This window comes from Tauraco erythrolophus, chromosome 2, assembly GCF_009769465.1.
Source record: "Tauraco erythrolophus isolate bTauEry1 chromosome 2, bTauEry1.pri, whole genome shotgun sequence".
NCBI classification, from domain to species: domain Eukaryota; kingdom Metazoa; phylum Chordata; class Aves; order Musophagiformes; family Musophagidae; genus Tauraco; species Tauraco erythrolophus.
This window is the reverse complement of record NC_141466.1, coordinates 19,537,997-19,555,757: the sequence shown is the minus strand read 5'-3', so window position 1 is coordinate 19,555,757 and position 17,761 is coordinate 19,537,997. Positions and strand designations below refer to the sequence as shown.

General features: G+C 45.5%; 1 protein-coding gene across 1 annotated transcript in view; it reads right to left on the bottom strand.

Moving 5' to 3' along the window:
• Positions 1–17,225, bottom strand: part of METTL24 (methyltransferase like 24) — a 52,080-nt gene extending 34,855 nt beyond the window's left edge. The window contains exon 1 of the mRNA XM_086608116.1: positions 16,923–17,225. Within this exon, the coding sequence (XP_086464242.1) occupies positions 16,923–17,225 (303 nt within the window). The remainder of the gene's footprint in view (positions 1–16,922) is intronic.
• Positions 17,226–17,761: the final 536 nt, after the last annotated feature.

Here is a 17,761-nt window from a genome sequence, read left to right as displayed (position 1 = left end):
AGAGGGGCAGAATCACTTCCCTCGGCCTGCTGGCCACGCTTCTTTTGATACAGCCCAGAATACGGTTGGCTTTCTGGGCTGCCAGCGCACATTGCCGGCTCATGTTGAGCTTCTCATCCACCAGCACTCCCAAGTCCTTTTCCTCAGGGCTGCTCTCGATCCATTCTCCACCCAGCCTGTACTTGGTATTGCCCCCGACCCACATGCAGGGCCTTGCACTGGGCCTTGTTGAACTTCATGAGGTTCTCACAGGCCCACCTCTCCAGCCTGTCAAGGTCCCTCTGGATGGCATCCCTTCCCTCCAGCGTGTCCACAACACCACACAACTTGGTGTCATCTGCAAACTTGCTGAGGTGCACTCGATCCCACTGTCCATGTCTCATTCAAAAGTACCTTAACTAGTGAAAGCAGCATGTTGCAGCCCACCCAAGTACTGGCTTTACGGGACAGGCCAGCACTCCTCAGGAGGGCAAAGCCTGCTGAGATGAGTGGGAGGGCTGCCGAGGGTGGAGGCAGCCAAATCTGGCACACTGCTCCTTTCACTGATGACATGGAGCGGCTCTGGCAATGAACGATCCCTTGTGAACGCCCACGTTTAGTTTGAGAGGCAATTAGCTGGTCGACTCCAAGGGAGAGCCGGGAGTGAAGAAACATTCCTGGAGTGAAAACAACGAGGGACCAAGCTCCCACAGTGGGCTGGGGAGCTAAGCTATTTGACAGGACAGAGCTCTTTAAGGGTATGATTCATCTCACTATACAGTAGACGTCTAAAACAAGTAAGATGACTCACACACTGGAAATGTCCATGTCTCTCCATGACCTGCAGCAGAAGCTTGGAAGACAGGCGCAGATACACCTACATCGCAGACATTCAACATCAAAGAAGAGGAACCCCAGACCAGAATATCATACATGCCATGCTGCAGAAAAACTTGTGTTTTAGAGGGCTGAGCCTACTCTTTAGCTGTGAGTCTCAGGCAACACTTAATTGTACTTTATTCTTCAGCAGAGTTGAGTAAACATTTTATGTTTGGAGCAGCAATACGTGGCACAAGCAAAACAAACTCCACCTCAAAGCAGAGGTGTCAATAAGAAAGAACGAATACGCCTCAGTCTGAGCAAAGACCTCCTTGAGAAAGGTCAATTCACAAACTCCCGTTTAGCTAAATGTAATCAGCACGATTCAGAGGGCTCACAAGAGGTACCCCTATAAAAACATGCTACGTTACATCCTTAATTTAGAGGTAGCAGGGCCATACACAGGCTTAGTAAGCTGTAATTTAAAATACAGGCTTACAAAGTGACTATGACTCATATTTAAAGCTCCGAGTGAATTAATTTCTAACATGGCTGGCTTTGTAAGTATCCCATCCCTACACTTCTGAATTGTTTCCTTCTGGTTTTTTTCTTTTATATTACTATTATTTTCTATTTTTCTTTGCAGTTTGGCTTTCTTAAACATACGAGGCTTTTTGCTTAAGAAACCCTATTGCAGAGATTGTTACAGATGCTCCTGCTCTGTACATATGCACATATTGAGCGAAAAAGCAGTGGGATCCCTCTCAGGAATCAGGCACTGGGAGTACCACAGAGAAACGCAGCTGACATCTAGTCCTGCAGCCACCTAAACTGAGAATTCCCATTCCAACAGTGAAACTGCATAAAGTCCATAATGGACTGAAAAAAAAAAAATACAGGAAATCATCCTATTTCCCCATTTTTTACCTTTCCAAGTTTATCCAAAGCAGAGGCATCTCTGACAACACCATACACAAGTGCACAGCCCTCTTCGTACCCGGCCACCACAGGATTGCTCCATCCTCTGTCCGCGTCAGGTTGGTGCAGTGGGACAAGCAGGGCACACAGGGAGTCCCTCCCACAGACAAACTCCAGTGCTGTGAAACCACAGTGTGTTGGTTACAGAATCACAGAACGGTTTGGCTTAGACGGGACCTTTAAAGATCACGTAGTCCAATCCTTGCCATGGGCAAGGATACTGTCCACTGGATCAGGCTGCTCAAAGTAAACAGTGGTCCCAGTACAGACCCTTGAGGGACACCACTTGTTACTGGTTTCTGCTTGGACATTGAGCCATTGACTAATGGCTCTTTGGATGTGGCTCTCCAGCCAATTCCTTATCCATGCATCCATCAAACCCATATCTCTCCAATTTAGAGGTAAGAATGTTGTGGGGGACCATGTCAAAGGCTCTACAGAAGTCCAGGCAGACGACATCTGTAGCTCTTCCCTTATCCACCGATACACTCACTCCATCGTACGTGGACACTAGATTAGTCAGGCATGACTTGCCCTTGGTGAAGCCACGTTAGCTGTCCTTTATCACCTCCCTGTCTTCAGAATGTTTTGGCATACGTTCTAGCAGGATCTGCTCCATGATCTTATCCAAAGATTTGACTGTGGAGCATTAGGCTGAGGAGCAAAAGCTTTGTGCCAAGATGAGCAAGCAACCTAACACCTACAGTCGGGCTCACCCAGGTGGCAAGGCTACTCGCCACCGTAAAACCTGCCTATGGAAAACAGTCCTGCGGTAAGAGCGTTTTCTGCATTAAGGGAGTGTCTTCAATTTAAGTGAGAGTTTGACACGACTTTTGTATGAAGAATTTTAATAACTAGACGTGCTTCTATGTCTGGACACATGCGTTTTATTTTATTGAAGGGGGAACTTCTAGGATGCACTCAGCTCTCCCTTAGCTCCTCACTCTCTGTGCATCACCTCCTCCGAGCCTCTGCAGTGTAGCACACACTCACCTGCCCGGGAGCAGGATGTGACCGCTGTGAGAGCTGATCTACACAGCTCTGAGCATCACCCAGAGGGCTTCGATTGAAACCAGCTTATCAGCACTTGCTTCCCAAGGCTGCTGCTTGCCCCGCGAGTGAAACTCTTACGCTTAGCAGGAGAAAGGAAAAAAGCAACACTTCTTGAAAGCAAAGTTGTACATTAAAATGAAGAAAACAGTTTTTTTACTTCAATTCTCATTAGAAAAACTTTAAGCCACTGCATGGTAATTGAAACCAAAAGAGTCTTTACCCTTGTAGAGCAAATAGGTCTGAACATGCATACATAATAACCCCTGGAAAGGCAGCAATCACCAAGCTTTTCACCTCTGCTCTCCTTTTGTTAATAATATTCATGTTTATTTTCTGCTCCTTTTGCTTCTGATTTCCCATCTGACAGGATGAAATGGAGCCACACGCATACAAAATTACAGCTCTCACACTCACAAGGGAACTGCTGGCCTAACCTGCAGGCAAGCCACGCCAGTAATCTCAATGCAAAAGACTAACGATTTCGATGCCTTGGGAGGTTTGGCATTTCACATGCAGAGCCCACACTCAAGCTCTCTCCAGTTCTACTTTTAGTTCTGCTTCTTTTCCCCCAAACAAGCATCTCATACAATAAAGCAGACACAGAAAAAAAGGATGCCTGGCACTGACTTTAAGTGACAGAATTTATATCACTTTAAGAATTAAGAAATGGCTTTGGAAAAACAAAGAGCCTCTTCCAAAACTAAGATGACACGGACAGATCTGTAGAAGATTTTAGGTGACTAATGTTCCATTGAATTCAGATCAAAACTCTGACTTTCATAGGAAATGGGTATTGGAAACCAGTTTACTAGGTTGAAATCAGCCATTGTGGACACTCCTCCATAAATTCACCTGGGCTTCAGTGACTAATGTACATCACCTTGGGTGCAGGTTTGTGACTTGCAGAAAGCATATGTTTCAGAACACTTGCCAAAATATTAATTTGTACGTACTTACAAATTCTGAAAGCATTGCATCTAATTTATTATTTACATAGTATTACTACCATCCTTCACTACCTCCAAGGAACGGAAAATAAATTCACCACAGCTGAAGGCGCTGGGAGTCTCTGCAGAGGCAGGAAAGGGCAGTGTTGCACCTGGAACGTCTCCTTGGACCTTCAAAGGTGACTGAAGAGTGACAGCTCTGCCACTGGAAATCCCAGCAACATCACAGGGAAATATGCATTTATTAAAAGAGAGATTGATTTTGCTTTGCTAAGAGACACACAGTTTTAAAACCAGTTGAGTGGGATTTCTTTGTATGGTAAAAATAAATAAATAAATAAACAGGGCAGCAGCATTCCAGCACTATCCAGAGGCTGGCAGTGCAATAATTTATATCTGATGGAGATAAAACCAGGAGCCAGAACAGATTGAAATTTATGGAAGCAAATTCTCAGAATTGCTTAAGCAGTGTAATACTCAATCAGCTGAATTATTTCCAGTGCCTGCATGCCTTTGCCAACACTTAAGGATAATGGCAGGAAACGGGTACAGGAACTACTGGTCACTGCTTGTCAAATTCAGACTTTAGTCTTAAGCAGAGACAAGACCACGGTTTCAACCTGTGCTCATAACTGCTTTAAATGAAGTGCTTTGGTTGAGAAAATACGGGAGATGTCACAACCCTGCAACAGGAAAAAAAAAAAAAAAGCTATTTTCCTCTAGGTCGACTCTATCGCAATATTCAAACCACAGCGTACAACAAACAGAATTCACCAGTAAATACTCAGCTAGCCAGATAAGCCGAGTTTATTTTGTGCGAATTCCAGCATTCTAACTGTGATTTACAGATAGGGGTGCCTCTGGCAGCCCATCCACTGACTTCAGCGGGCTCTGCCTGAGGCTAAGAACTGGGGAAAAAGAAGAAGCTTTAAAATAAAACTTAATGCTTTCACACAAATAAGAGCATTTCACACTTGTGCAGCTTTCTCTCTCATCCAAGGGGAGGGCAAATGTCTGAACAGAAATGGTCCATCACACCTTCCAGTCTAAAGGGGATCTGAAGCATCAGAAAACCCCTTCCCCTTCATCCGCCCCTCCTGGGCAAGGACCAGAGGACCTTCTGTGCCCAGGGAGCTGGAGAGGGCAGTATTTGTCACTAGGCATCTATAATATCATAAAGCAAGCAAACAATAATTCTTGCCCATGGGTAAACTTGAAAGGCTGAGTGACTTCTACAGGTATTTAGATTTCACAGCATAAAACCTAAGGTAACACACAAAATATTCACAATAGGTACCTAGAGGCCCTCCAACCATCAGTTCAGTCAATCATTTTGGGCTTTACTGAACAGTCAGAAAAGACTTAAAATGCCAAACTTCACTTTTTTCTTCTTCAACTCCTTATTTCATACAAGCTTTAGTTAATAAAACAAGGTAATGGAGCTCCGCAGAACTAAACACACACTAGCTTTAAATGTCTACAAACATACTCCCTTTCTTGTTTTTTTCTTGTATATGATTATGGATTACTGCCCTTAGTCTGGAGCTATGCAAAAGTCTTCCAAGCAAAATAAAACTGTGCTGGGCAATTAGTTCCCCATGTCTAGAAAGGGAATGAGAGCTGGCCCGTAAGCTGTTAGGATTTAAAGTGCAAGATGATATGTTTCTTTTCCAATTTATAAAGAAGAGAATCAAGCTCATTTTGAAGCACACAATTTTGAAATATTTTTTGTTCAAGACAAAAAGTATAGACCCAAGTATCATAAGCCCATGAAGGATGGGCTTGGGCACATATGCACCATCCTCTTTAGTTAAGAAATTTTCCCATGTTATATTACTAATTCTGAGCATTATACAGAATACAGCACTGAACAGCTACACGGTTTGACCCTGAACTCCTGATGTACCCAGAATTCCCACAGACTTCATAATGAATAATAATTGCAAGATCAAACCATTAATCAAGACATCTAACTGAAAACAAACACATCAGCTCAGCAGCAGCCCATTGACACATAACTGCTTCTTGTTTAATTTTTTCAAAAAAGCACGGGGAAAAAGAGCAGGATGCCATTGCGTTGCTCTATTCAGGATGAAACAAAGTTCACTTCTTTGAAAGTATCAGTGCCACAGAACAACCATAAGGAAAGCCCAGAAAGAGACACGACATCGGCATTAACAAATTTCATTGTTTTTCCAGGATTTTTTCAGGCAGCTCCTACCCTGCAGCGTTCATCTCCGGGATAAATCTCGACCCTCCACTAGTGCCATCAACTCTGCAGGGAGTAGGAAGGATTTCAAACTCATTCTTATCATTTTTAAGCTTCTAAGTGGCACATATTGTTTAACACTACATGCCGTATCAATAGACATTACCATCTCCTCCTCCCAGCATTTCAAACACTGTCTCTTTGTAAAATATGAAAGAGGATGCTAAATAAAGGGCACTGACTTTGAAGCTGCCAGTTAATTATTTGACTTAGCTGCTAGGAGAGGAATGAGGAAGACGGCTGGGGACGGATGGGGGAAAGGGAGGGAGGCTGAAGCAGCGATGGCAAACCTACGGTGCTAACATTCACTAGTTCTAACACCATTCTCAACTGCAGACATTTCCCAGCAACGTCCACCCCGGCACATCACCGATACTTGCTTCTTTGCTTACTTTTCGTTTAGGTTAATTTTTCCCAGCAGACCACTCTGTCACACACATAAATAGTGACTTATTACCTCATCAAAACTGATAGCAAGAACAGAACATCCACTATTTTAAGCAATATTCCTACGAGAGACGAGTTGCCTAACTGGCTCTTTGCAGGCCTTTGCTTGCTAAGCCCTCAAGGCCCACAAAGTTTGTCTTCCACACCCCAAGTTGGGCAGAGAGTTCAATTCCTTCAGTCTGCAGGAGCCACAAGGTCAATCCTGGAAACGACCCAGAATTTTGTCACTTCCAGAAAAACCTACAGCAACGCACCTGAAGCTGCACCTGAAATCTATCAGAAAGTGGAACCTGAAGCAAACTTCAGCAGGTCACTTGTTAAATGAGCTGTTGGTTAGCTCGTTCTGCAGCAAGCATGTAAACCTAGAGGTCTTGCACCTAAAACCCAAGGCAGCTGACTTGGCCTGAAAATCCCAAGTGACTTCAGAAGCCAACAGCTCACTGAAAAGTCTTCCTGGTCCTATATTCCCAGAGACAAGAGAAACTTCCATTGAATGATGGGGAGAGATAGCAGCAGGAAGGACGCTCCTCACAAAGGTCCCCCAGATTTGGGATTTGCAAAGCCAAAACAGTTCTGTGGTACAGACTTTCAAAGTTCACTGCAAAGCCATTTTATTCCCACGTCTACAGAGCATACGGAACAGACTTTGGTGAGAAGCAAGATTTCTGTGCATGTGGTAACAGCTGCTGGAGCTATTACCTTTATCATTACGCAAAGACATAAGGAAAGTTTTATTTATCGTATTTATACACCTGTCAGGGAGGACACAAATTACAGGGTTAGTTTTTAAATGTTGCAGAAAATTAAAAAGAAAGCAAAATAACACCAAGGGGTTGCCCCAGAGCGAGACCCAGGACTTGTGCTCTTCAAGGCATCAGCAGTCACCTGAGGACAGCCCGTCCACCCACTCCTTGACGGTGCAGACCATGAGCACCTCACAGCCAGTGCCTTTCTTGGTGACACCTGAGCCTGATGGCACATTTAAAAGCAAGACTTAAAAGCAAGACTACTGAAGACAGGACAGAAGATCAGGCACGGGAAAACACTCATCAGTGAAGATCCAAACTCTTCCACTTAGTACTGCATAAAGAGCTGGGAATGTTTCCGCCATCTCTTGCTTAAAGTGACCAAGTTGTTGCCATAAGAGCAAGTTCAAAATCACAGCTTTCATCTCTCTTACCCAAGGCATCAGTCCATTTGCACACATGGTTTCTATTACCCTTAGAGATTTGCTAAGTCAAAATAGGACAGTGTGTCACCCTGTCACTTTTGTATAACAAACAACAGCCAGGTGAGTAATGTATGTTATAGATTCCAGGATATACATGCTGTGTCACAATTAAAAGAAAAATGAAACTAAATCTCAGGGTTTTTTTCCCCTTTTACGTGTTCTACTGAACTGAATTACATTTGATCTTAGCCTTCAACAGCACAGAAGGGCTCTGGACAACATTTCATCATACACAAAAGTATCTTGGTGCGTATCTGCTAGCTACAAAAACACTTGAGTCGATTAAATGACTCACACCCACTGCACACAGCTCTGAGTGCTGAACGGCCATCCAAGACAAACACAGCTCCAAGTTAATATTAGAACAAGTGATAAGAGGGGGCTGCTGCAGATGTCATCAAAGATTAGCCGTGGTTCACACGGACTTTCTCACCTACGTGTTAAGTCTTTTTTCTAAGCTGTGCTGTGAGTGACAGCTGTCACTGCCAGGCTGCAGGAGGAGGACAGCATGGTCTGCCACAACCAAACCAACCTGCTTGTGTAAGGACCAGAGAGGCTCCTCCCTAATGCTATTTAAACCTTCAAATTCTACATTTGTTTTGTAAGAAAGATGATGCACTTGTCACATTGTCTGTACGAGTCTGCGAGGCAGCTGTTAGAGGGTCTTGTTCTACACCACTGGATTTCAGTACTGCATCCGGCCACTGGAGTTTTGCTCTGAGTTCACACCAATGACCCACCAGCTGCACCACAATCTGAATTACACCCACAGTGCAGTAAAAGTGGCGTTAAAGAGATGTCTGGCATAGTAGAAACGACCACGCAGCTTTGAAGCAGACACACATCTATTAACTGCCTGGCTGGATGAGTAAATGTTGATGTGAATTGATTGAACAAACTGGGATGAAAACCTTACCAGCAATGAAGTTAAATACTTGTCTCATAAGAAAGCAGCTAAAGGTCAGAGATGCAAAGGAAAAACTCTAAGGCTTTCTGAAAGAATTCTACTTGTCCCAGATCTCTCGGTCTGGTCTCTTCTCACTCCAAAGAAGGAAGTTTTGGAAAAGAATGAAGCGAGCTTGGCCACCTTGAGAAGCGCTAGAATAAGGAAAGCCACATGTTCAAAACCATACTCACTTCTATTATATCTCATATAAAACCTGAAATGTGACAAAAGATGATTTTTGGTACTATCTATGCTCATTCTCTTCGACGCTGTCAAAATTTCTGACTTTCAGGGACTCTTGCTCTTTTCCCATGACAAGACGGTGACTTGCTGCACGACTGACTTTCATACCAGTGCTCACCTCCTCCCACCTCCTGCTTGACAGCTGCTCTCATGCAGAAGACATCCTTCCTCCTCTGAGCACATACACAGCACGTTAAGGAGGTGTCCTGCTTGTTCCTCACTAATGAGGTCCGATACCAGCAGAACGCCAGACAACACGATCCGGTACCCTAAACACAGTGAACCGTGGAGGGGCAAAGAAAGAGATGAGAGCAGACAACATGTTTATTGAACTGCTGCCTTTTAGTGGGACACAGAGGCCACGTCCAGAGCTGCTCAGCCATCCTCCAAGCATCACCACATGGGCAGGAGGGCAGTGTGGGTCGCTCCCCCGCACAGCAGTCCTATTCAACAGTTTGAGCTGAAGATGGCAAATGGGATCGGATCAGTATGAGGTTTTTTCTGCACCTGCTACCACAGTCAAAAAGGATTCACCTTTTGTATAAGGCCCGTGGACCAACCAGCCTGGTTCAAGGAAAAGATGGTACAACCGCAGTGGCCATCGTGGAGCAAGGTATCTGCAGAAGAAATTACCACCTCGGTCCCAGGATTGTGTCCTTAAACAGAAAAGCTTATATACCCTGAAAAACATTTTTTCTGTGCCATAGCTATCTAGAAGAATTTATTCCTCTGTCTTTATATGCTGAAGGAAAGCGTAGAGTAGGTATTTGAAAGAAATCTATATTATAGGATATAATTAAGTCTCATAAAGCTGTAATGACTTTCTGAGGGATAATATTCCCCAGCTGCTTCTCAAAAATAGGAAGAACCTATTTTAGGTAATAAAAACGGTGTAGGAATCAAGGTTATTCTGAGTGATCATTTACCTCACAAGCTCACAAGTGACATCATCGTCAGAAAAAACATTACCATCTCCTCTTTACAGTCTACCATAAACACATTTCATCTGCAGTCAAAATACAGCGAAAGGCCAATATTGCCCTTGCTTGGCTACCTGGAGAAGGATTCCCGTGCTTGGGTACCTTCTGGTGCCCCAGCTTCCCTGATTTAGAGGCAGAGCTGGCTGGTGCTCCCCAGAGTTGGTTGTCTGCTGTTGAAAACTGCTATCAATAAAAGTTTGTTCTTTTCTTCCAAACACAATAACCTCTCTCAGTCTGTGCTATTAACCTGAATATTTGAACAAAAACCAACCAAGGCTCTCACAGCTGCTCCCCAGGTGCTAATGTCCTGAAGTCATAAGCTCCTACCTTGTGCTAATCTTACAAGCTAAGCAACTTTGGCTCGGTTTATATTTGGTAAGAGACCTCCAAGTGCTGGAAGGAAAAAAGCTGTCAAGTAACGTTCCTTCCTCTGGGGTCCACCAAGTCATCACTGGACAATTATGGTGGGGTCTGGTCTCTCTAGTGAATTATTAAGCCAGGGCAAGTATCGCTTATAGTCTTTAAAGACCTCATTACCTTTTTTTATTACACTGATGTTAGATCATTGTTCAGGATAAATTCCAGTTTGGCTAATCACATTGTACCTGCCAGACTGCTTCTCTAATTGCAGAGCAGGTAAATGTAGACAGAGGGACCTCAGGAGGTCAACAGACTCTACTTCCCTCCCCTGAAGCACAACTAAGGATACCTGGACCATCCCTGTGTGGATATCCAAAGTCCACATTTTTCTAGGGAACCTTTCCACTGCTTACCCAACCAGAGACTTAAAAGATTTTTCCTAGTATCTTGCCTGAAAATTAAGTCAGTTACTTCTTGTCCTACTTGCAGTGGACCTAGGGAACAACTGGTCATTATGCCCTTCAAGAAAATATATTTTTTAGTTTGAAGAGCCTTGGCACATTCCTCTCAAAATCTGCCTTTCCCTATTAAAAACAATCACCAGTTCTGCCAGGCTTTCCCTGCTTGCCTGGCTTCCTGCAGCTCTCAATGTTTTTTCCTCCCATTGAGTCTCTCCAGTCTGTCTACCTGTTATTACAGGAGGTGCCCAGAAGCAGCACACTCAGAAGAATAACCAATATCCAGCTCCTCAGCATTACACTCCTTCTCTGCAACTCACATTCATCAAAGCTAGAGCACTATTCACTCCTTCCTGTAACATTTAAAAAACAGTGCTTGTCTCACCTGATACACAGGTGGAATAAGCTCTGGATTTAACGTCACAAGGAGACCCAAAAGGCTGCCTTGACCCATGCTGCTGCTCCAGCAACTCCCTTGTTTTGGCTCAGCCTGGGCAAATCTGCTCCTTTAAACACAGCCTGATGTGACCCACTGCACAGCTTCCAAAGCTCAGTCGTGTTAAACTTTGCTGTAATGTTAAAAGATTGCTCCAGGCATACATAACTTTTATAACAGTTTACTTGTTAAGTCTCAATCCAAAATGAGCCAGCTCTTACACTGTGGGATACGGAAAAACAGACGGACACATTTGACTTCAGAATAACCAAGCTTTCTCCAAGAATTTTGGCTCAGGCTCATGAAGAGGCAGTAACTTCCTACTTAAGTAGTGCCCAAAGTTTACTTGTGCTTTACTTGTGTGTTTAGATGTGAAGTCAGCTTGAAACAACTTTACATATCAATAGACAATGGAAACATCTGACATACTTTTTCACCAGATTTGTAGAAGAAGTAAAAGGACTTTGCATAAGCCCTACATATCGCTGACATAAATGTAAGTAGCAGTGCCATTTTAAAATTAAAAATAAAATGCAAAATTTAAGTAAAATCTTGGCAATACTATAATGCTAAATTTAATGAGGTTACTTTGAACCTGCCGTATTATTAACTGCCAGTTATTCCACATAACTTGGAAGATACCATTCCAAACTAATTTGCAGATTTCAATTACATTAAGGATGAGACTGTAACCAGTCAGCACTGCAGAGAAGCAGTAGCCTCTCAGAAATAGTTTCTATTTAAAGAAAAACAAAACTTGCAATCCAACGAGTAACAGCAAAAGACAATTAGTAGGTATTTATGAAGAACCAAAATACGAATGTATAGAAGTCTAAGTAATGCTTATAAAAACATTAACTCACAAGATTGTTCTGATTTAGGCAATGATACGTCATGTTTCAAAATACATTAAAATCCCAGACAAAATACAAATGGGACCAGCAGCAAAATCTGACTCTTAGCTTTGTATCACCGAAGGCAAACATTTTTACATCCCTAGACATGAGACAAAAGAGCACACAAAATAACATGAAGTTAACTTCAGCAGCGTACCTCACTTCCCACCTTTGGACAGCCACAACAACAAAGTGATTTCCAGCTGATACCACAGTTCTCAAACTACATTGAGGAATTTGCTAGTCTTCCGGCAGGCATGCTGCCACAAGACACAGCGGTGGCTACAGCCCAGTAGCCCCAAGCACTTGCCCAAGCCTGCCTTCCAGGGCCCTCTGCTGCACAGCCCAGCTGTGCCCGCGCAGAAAACAAGAGCCTGAACCTCGGTTGTCAGGAGACATAACCGTGCTTGCTGCACCAGCAAGTAGAACTGCAGGAACTTAAAACACCTGCCCAGACTAACATTGGCCTTTTTTCTTTCATGCATAACCATAAAATTATTTTCTTTCCTCTCCTCCTCCATAGAAATAAATCTGCCCAGAAGGCAAAGGACTCCAGCTTTTCCTAACCAGATTTTCAGAGAGGGATCCTCCCCATTTCAGAGCACAAGAGCCAACACAACCTTGTTACTGCAATCACTGTGATAAGAATTTGCTGTTATTTCAAATTCCAAATGCAGAAAAAAAATATTTTTTTTACCATCACACTCTGCAGTAACATTTTAAAACTCAGCTCACGTATCTGCAGCGCTGTGTGGGTGCAGATCTCACTGATACCTATTGCAAGAGCAGTTAACGTGTGGCAAAAACAGTGTGTTTCCACGTAGCTGGAGTTTTTATCTGCTCCATACGAGCCTAACACAAGCAGAGCTTAGAACCACAGTTTATAAACACAGTCGGGCATTTTATTATCAACAACGCAGTTTTGAGCACTCCCACAAAAACACAAGTGGGATTACAAACTTCCATTCGCTTTACATTTGCAGCACAACGCATAACTCTCCCCATTCTTCAGATAACCATCACATGCTCTCAATGTCAAATTTTGTTTATTATTTGTCAGCAAGAGCGGCAGCATCTGCTCTTTGGTAAGCTCCACCAGGAGCAAAACAGCTGGGAGCAACACAGCTCCCAAAGGCACCAGAACAGGCAGCGCCCAGAGCTGTCGCATAGCTGAGTTACTTTATTCCCTGCTGCTTTCAGTTAGCCATTTTCACGCACGCATCTTGAGGCACGAACAGACACCCGTAAACTTGGTGGTCAAACCCTCCCATCTGCCGCACAGTCACTCCCTCCGCTGACGGAGATTTACCAGCGGTCGGGAAAAGCGCACGACTGCACAGGCAGCACCCCGCAGACGCAAGGGCCGTTTATGGATGAGTCTCCATTTCTCCCATCCTGTCTCAGTCTTTTTTATTTTTTTTTTCCCCACTTTTGGTGCCATTGGTTGTTTGGGAAATAAATAACACAACTACGCTTCACGAAACTTTACAGTGATTCAAAGCAGGCACAAAATAAATTTCCCTGTGTGTTTTTGCAATTTTTTTATACGGCCACAAAGTAGGATATTCAAGTAGACCTATGGAAATACTCTGTTCATCAGTCTTCTGCATTAATTCAGTGATGTAAGTGTGAGAAGAGTTATAACCAAGTGGCATGAGGAAAACAGAGCCAAATTTGGCCTCGCTGATTTTTCATTATTGCCATCCTCCTGGCTCACGTATCCCAACACCGCCACCATGATCAGCAGTGGGTGCAAAAAAAAAAAACATCTGAAAGCCTCTGTGGACTTCAAAAATGGACTGACAATGGTTTATGGACAGATATAAGATATGAAAGCACATAAAAGCCACAGCGAAAGCAATCCCAAACCGGTACAGCACCAAGGACCTGCACAGGGAGCCCGTTCCTCTCTCCCGGGCAGCATTTACACCCACCGGCACACGCGGTGCAGGCAGCAGTTACATGCTGCTGCTGTTCTACAGAGCTGCTGGTAGAAGCCAATTGGTAGACCACTAATTTAAGCAGCTGTTTCCGACAAGAGCCCCCACATCATCTTAAAACAGTCTGAAGTGAAATACAGTGTTTCCTGATGAAAAAGAATTAAAATAAATAGAAAAACAAAATAAATCATTCTTTTTTTTTTTTTTAGCTATCTTGCATGATCTCCGCTTCCACAAGAAAAAACAGCAGTACTCAGATCGCTTCTACTTTATTTTCTCATCACTTTCCCCCCCCTGCATTTCTACTTAACAGCTCTATTTCAAAACCAGGAATTCCCAGAATTTCACTCCCACTTATCTCCACTTTAAGGAGTAGTTTTTCTTAGCCTGAAGCAACACGCTCAAGACAAATAGCTGAACGTGGAAGACACCTGATGGTCTCAAACTTAACCTGGTAACTCCACCCTACATTATATTTACTAATATTTTTCACTTGGCTTAATTAGTGGGATTCAAATGAGACCTCAGCAGCAATGTGCCAAACACCAGGAACCACACCAGTGATGTTTCACACACTTCACCTGGAGACGCACAAAAACGTGCTGTGGGCTTGCCAGAGCCTAGAGCTCTCCAACACCGCAAGGCATTGCCAGCTCTGCGGTATGACGAGCACCTTCTCCTGCTGCTACTTCTGTGCTAGGACTTCCTCAAAAATCATGAAACTGAATTAGGATATGCTTTACTTTTGCCTCCATTTTTTTTGATGCTATGCTTAGCACATGTTGTCAAGAAACTATCTGAATCCACATGACTACAATTTTTTTTCTTCCCACGAATGATAAAATTCTTCCATAACTACAACATCTCCGAAGTTGGGCTTTAGGACAATACCAAGTAACACAGCATTGACAATAAAAACCACAAAAACTGACACTGCAAGATCTAGATACCTCAACATGGTATCGACATCACAGCACATGAGGATGCCACACAGTCATTATGCTGAAGAAATATGTGACAACGCTGTCCTCATCACGGCCACAGTGGTAAAGGATGTAAGGGATTATCTCATTTCTCCTTCTAAACCTTTCAGAAAAACAGGGGCAGAAACTAGCAGTTTTACTTTTCCACCACAGCCCCCACAGAAGATGAGGTGAAACAACAGAAACTAAAATTCAAACTATACATGAGCTCATCGTCCACCTCATCTTTAAATAAGAAATAAATCACTGGAGGCGCACAGGTTAAGGAAAAGAAAGCAGATGTGCAAATGAGAACCCGTAATCCCAGGTCATCTGCTCAGATGGCGGTCTGGCTGTCAGGAAGAGGTCTCTTCTTCAAGTGAGTCTTGATTCACTGCATGTGCAGAAAGCTGCAGGGCAAAACGGACCAGAGTAAAACAACTTAACAGGAAGAAGACGGGTACCCATTACCTGCAATACACTTCCACGCAATGAAACGCACATTACATATGCATTAACGTATGCAGATGACTGAGAGAGCTCCTTTTTCCATTCAGTGTATATCTTTTTTTCTCTATCAGAGACATCTCTGGTGACACATTCATGTACTACTGACATCGTGGCACTCTTTTCCTGCACCTGGCTCTGGGATGGCTACGCGATCACATAGTGATGATCTGCAAGATAGCAGCTGGGTTGAAAGTGTCCAAACAACAACGGCCAAAGACCACTCTGATCTGTGCTAATGCTTTCTATACTGCCTACGCATCCACAGCATGCAGTAATTCAGATGGACATCACAAGGTGTCTGACTTTCTGGGTAGCTGCTTCCCCAAAAACTGAGCGAGCAAATTCCAGATAAAGCTTCAGTTTAAGGACAGGAGAAGGTTTAGCCATTCCTGGGTTTATTCTTGTCAAGGCAAAGTTATTTACAAAGTAAATATTTACTTTGACCAGGAAAGTGGTCCCATCTCTAACAAAATCCCATTTGCTCCTCTTCATGGTCATTCCAGCATCTTTAAGTATCTGCACAGACAATTACTACTGCACCCTGACAGCAAGGCCTCAAAACAGGTGACAAACTACTCTTTCCCAGCCTTTGAAAGATGGATCTTCTCCCCCTGCAAGACTGAAAAGAAAACTCATCAGAATGCACATTTGAATCTACAGGTGATTCCTGAGAGACTGGCATCTGCCAAAACCAAAGACAGTACGGAGCGCGTTGAAGAAGGCAGCATCCCAGTACTGGTCGTACACAGAGCTAACTGGGGGAAGAGGCTGGTACTGGCACTCCTCAATCTTGCTGAATTCCAGATGCTAATTGTGGTCCTCACGTCTTCAGGCGTTACAATCATTACCACCTCTGAACCTAATCACAGGTCCATTTACCAACTCATTAATTCTCACGTAGGTATGTCTTAGAAACACTTCTTGACAGCCTTCTGTGAATGAAATGGCTTTCAGACGCTAAGAATGCCAAGGGCCAAGGACTCTTCCCAAGCTTGCTCCCATCAGGGGTGGTGCTTCAGCCTCCTGAGCAAGCTTGGTGGCTTCAAGCCAAGGTTACCTTCCCAGACCAAGGTCTGACCTTGTTCAGCCCCCACACCAGCACACTCCACCTCTCCTGCGACTTAATGGCATTGCTCAAAAAAATCTCTCGACCGCGAGATGCCCTCCTAGGAAGCCGCCATCGCATCTCCTCACCTCCCCGCACCAACACCCTCCCGCCAACTCTTCTCGGGTACCAGCAACGGGAAGAGGGCACATCTGCGAACCGGGGCTCCTACGGTCGGGTGTCCTCCAGCGGCCACCGAGCCCGGCCCCGACTGAGGGCGGCGCAGGGACCGCAGGAGCCCGGTCACCCTCAGCTCCGCCCCAGGGGGAGAGGGGGCGCCGTAGCCCCGCTCCTGTCGCGACTCTGCGACACTCTCTTGTCGGGACACGGCGGGCGCTCCCCCCCCCCCTCCGCCCTCCCTACCTTCCTGCGGCGGCCGCCCGGGGGCTGCAGGGGGCAGCAGCCGGGCGCGGCGCTCCCCCGCCGGCCGCTCCGCACGTAGGTGACCCGCCGCCTGCCCGCCGCTGCCGCCGCCACTGCGCCCGGGTGCTGCTCCGTGCCGCGGGCCGCGGGGGGCGCCCGCCCCGCTGCCGCCGCCGCCGCGCGAGGCTTCTCCTCCGGGCACCAGGATCGCCTCATGCCCAGCTGGAGGCAGAGGAAGAGCGCGGCCGAGACCAAGCAGAGGCGGAAGGCCGGGCCCCGCCAGAGCGGCCGCTCCTTGGGCATGGCGACGGGGGCTCGCCCTGCCCGGCGCTGCCGCCCCCCCGCCCCGCCGCAGGGCTCATGCCGCCGGCCGGTCGGGCCCCGCGGCCGCCGCCGAAAGTTGGGAGACCCCGCCCCGAGCGGGGCCGGCCGGGGAGGGGCCGGGATGCCCCTGCCCGTCCCGTCCCGGCGGGGGCTGTGGGGCGGCGGCAGTGCCCGGCCCGCGGGTGGCTCCCCGCCCCGGCCGACCCGCGGGGCGTGGGTGAGTGCTCGGGCACGGGTGCGGGGCTGGTGCTGGCGCCTTCTCGGCCGCGGTCCTTGCCGTGTGACGTGCCACAGTGTGTGTCACCTGTGCACGCAGCCAGACCCACGCTGCCCTCGAAGGCCCGGCCTAACAGACGGCATCTGTTACCAAAATTCCCCTAACTATTATATCAACCTATCTTTACAGTATGGAAGTGTATTAACTTGTTAATATGTATAAAAGTTCAGATTATACACTGTAATGTCCTGAGGTAGTGGAATTTACTGGATACTGGAGTATTGTTCATGCTTAAGTA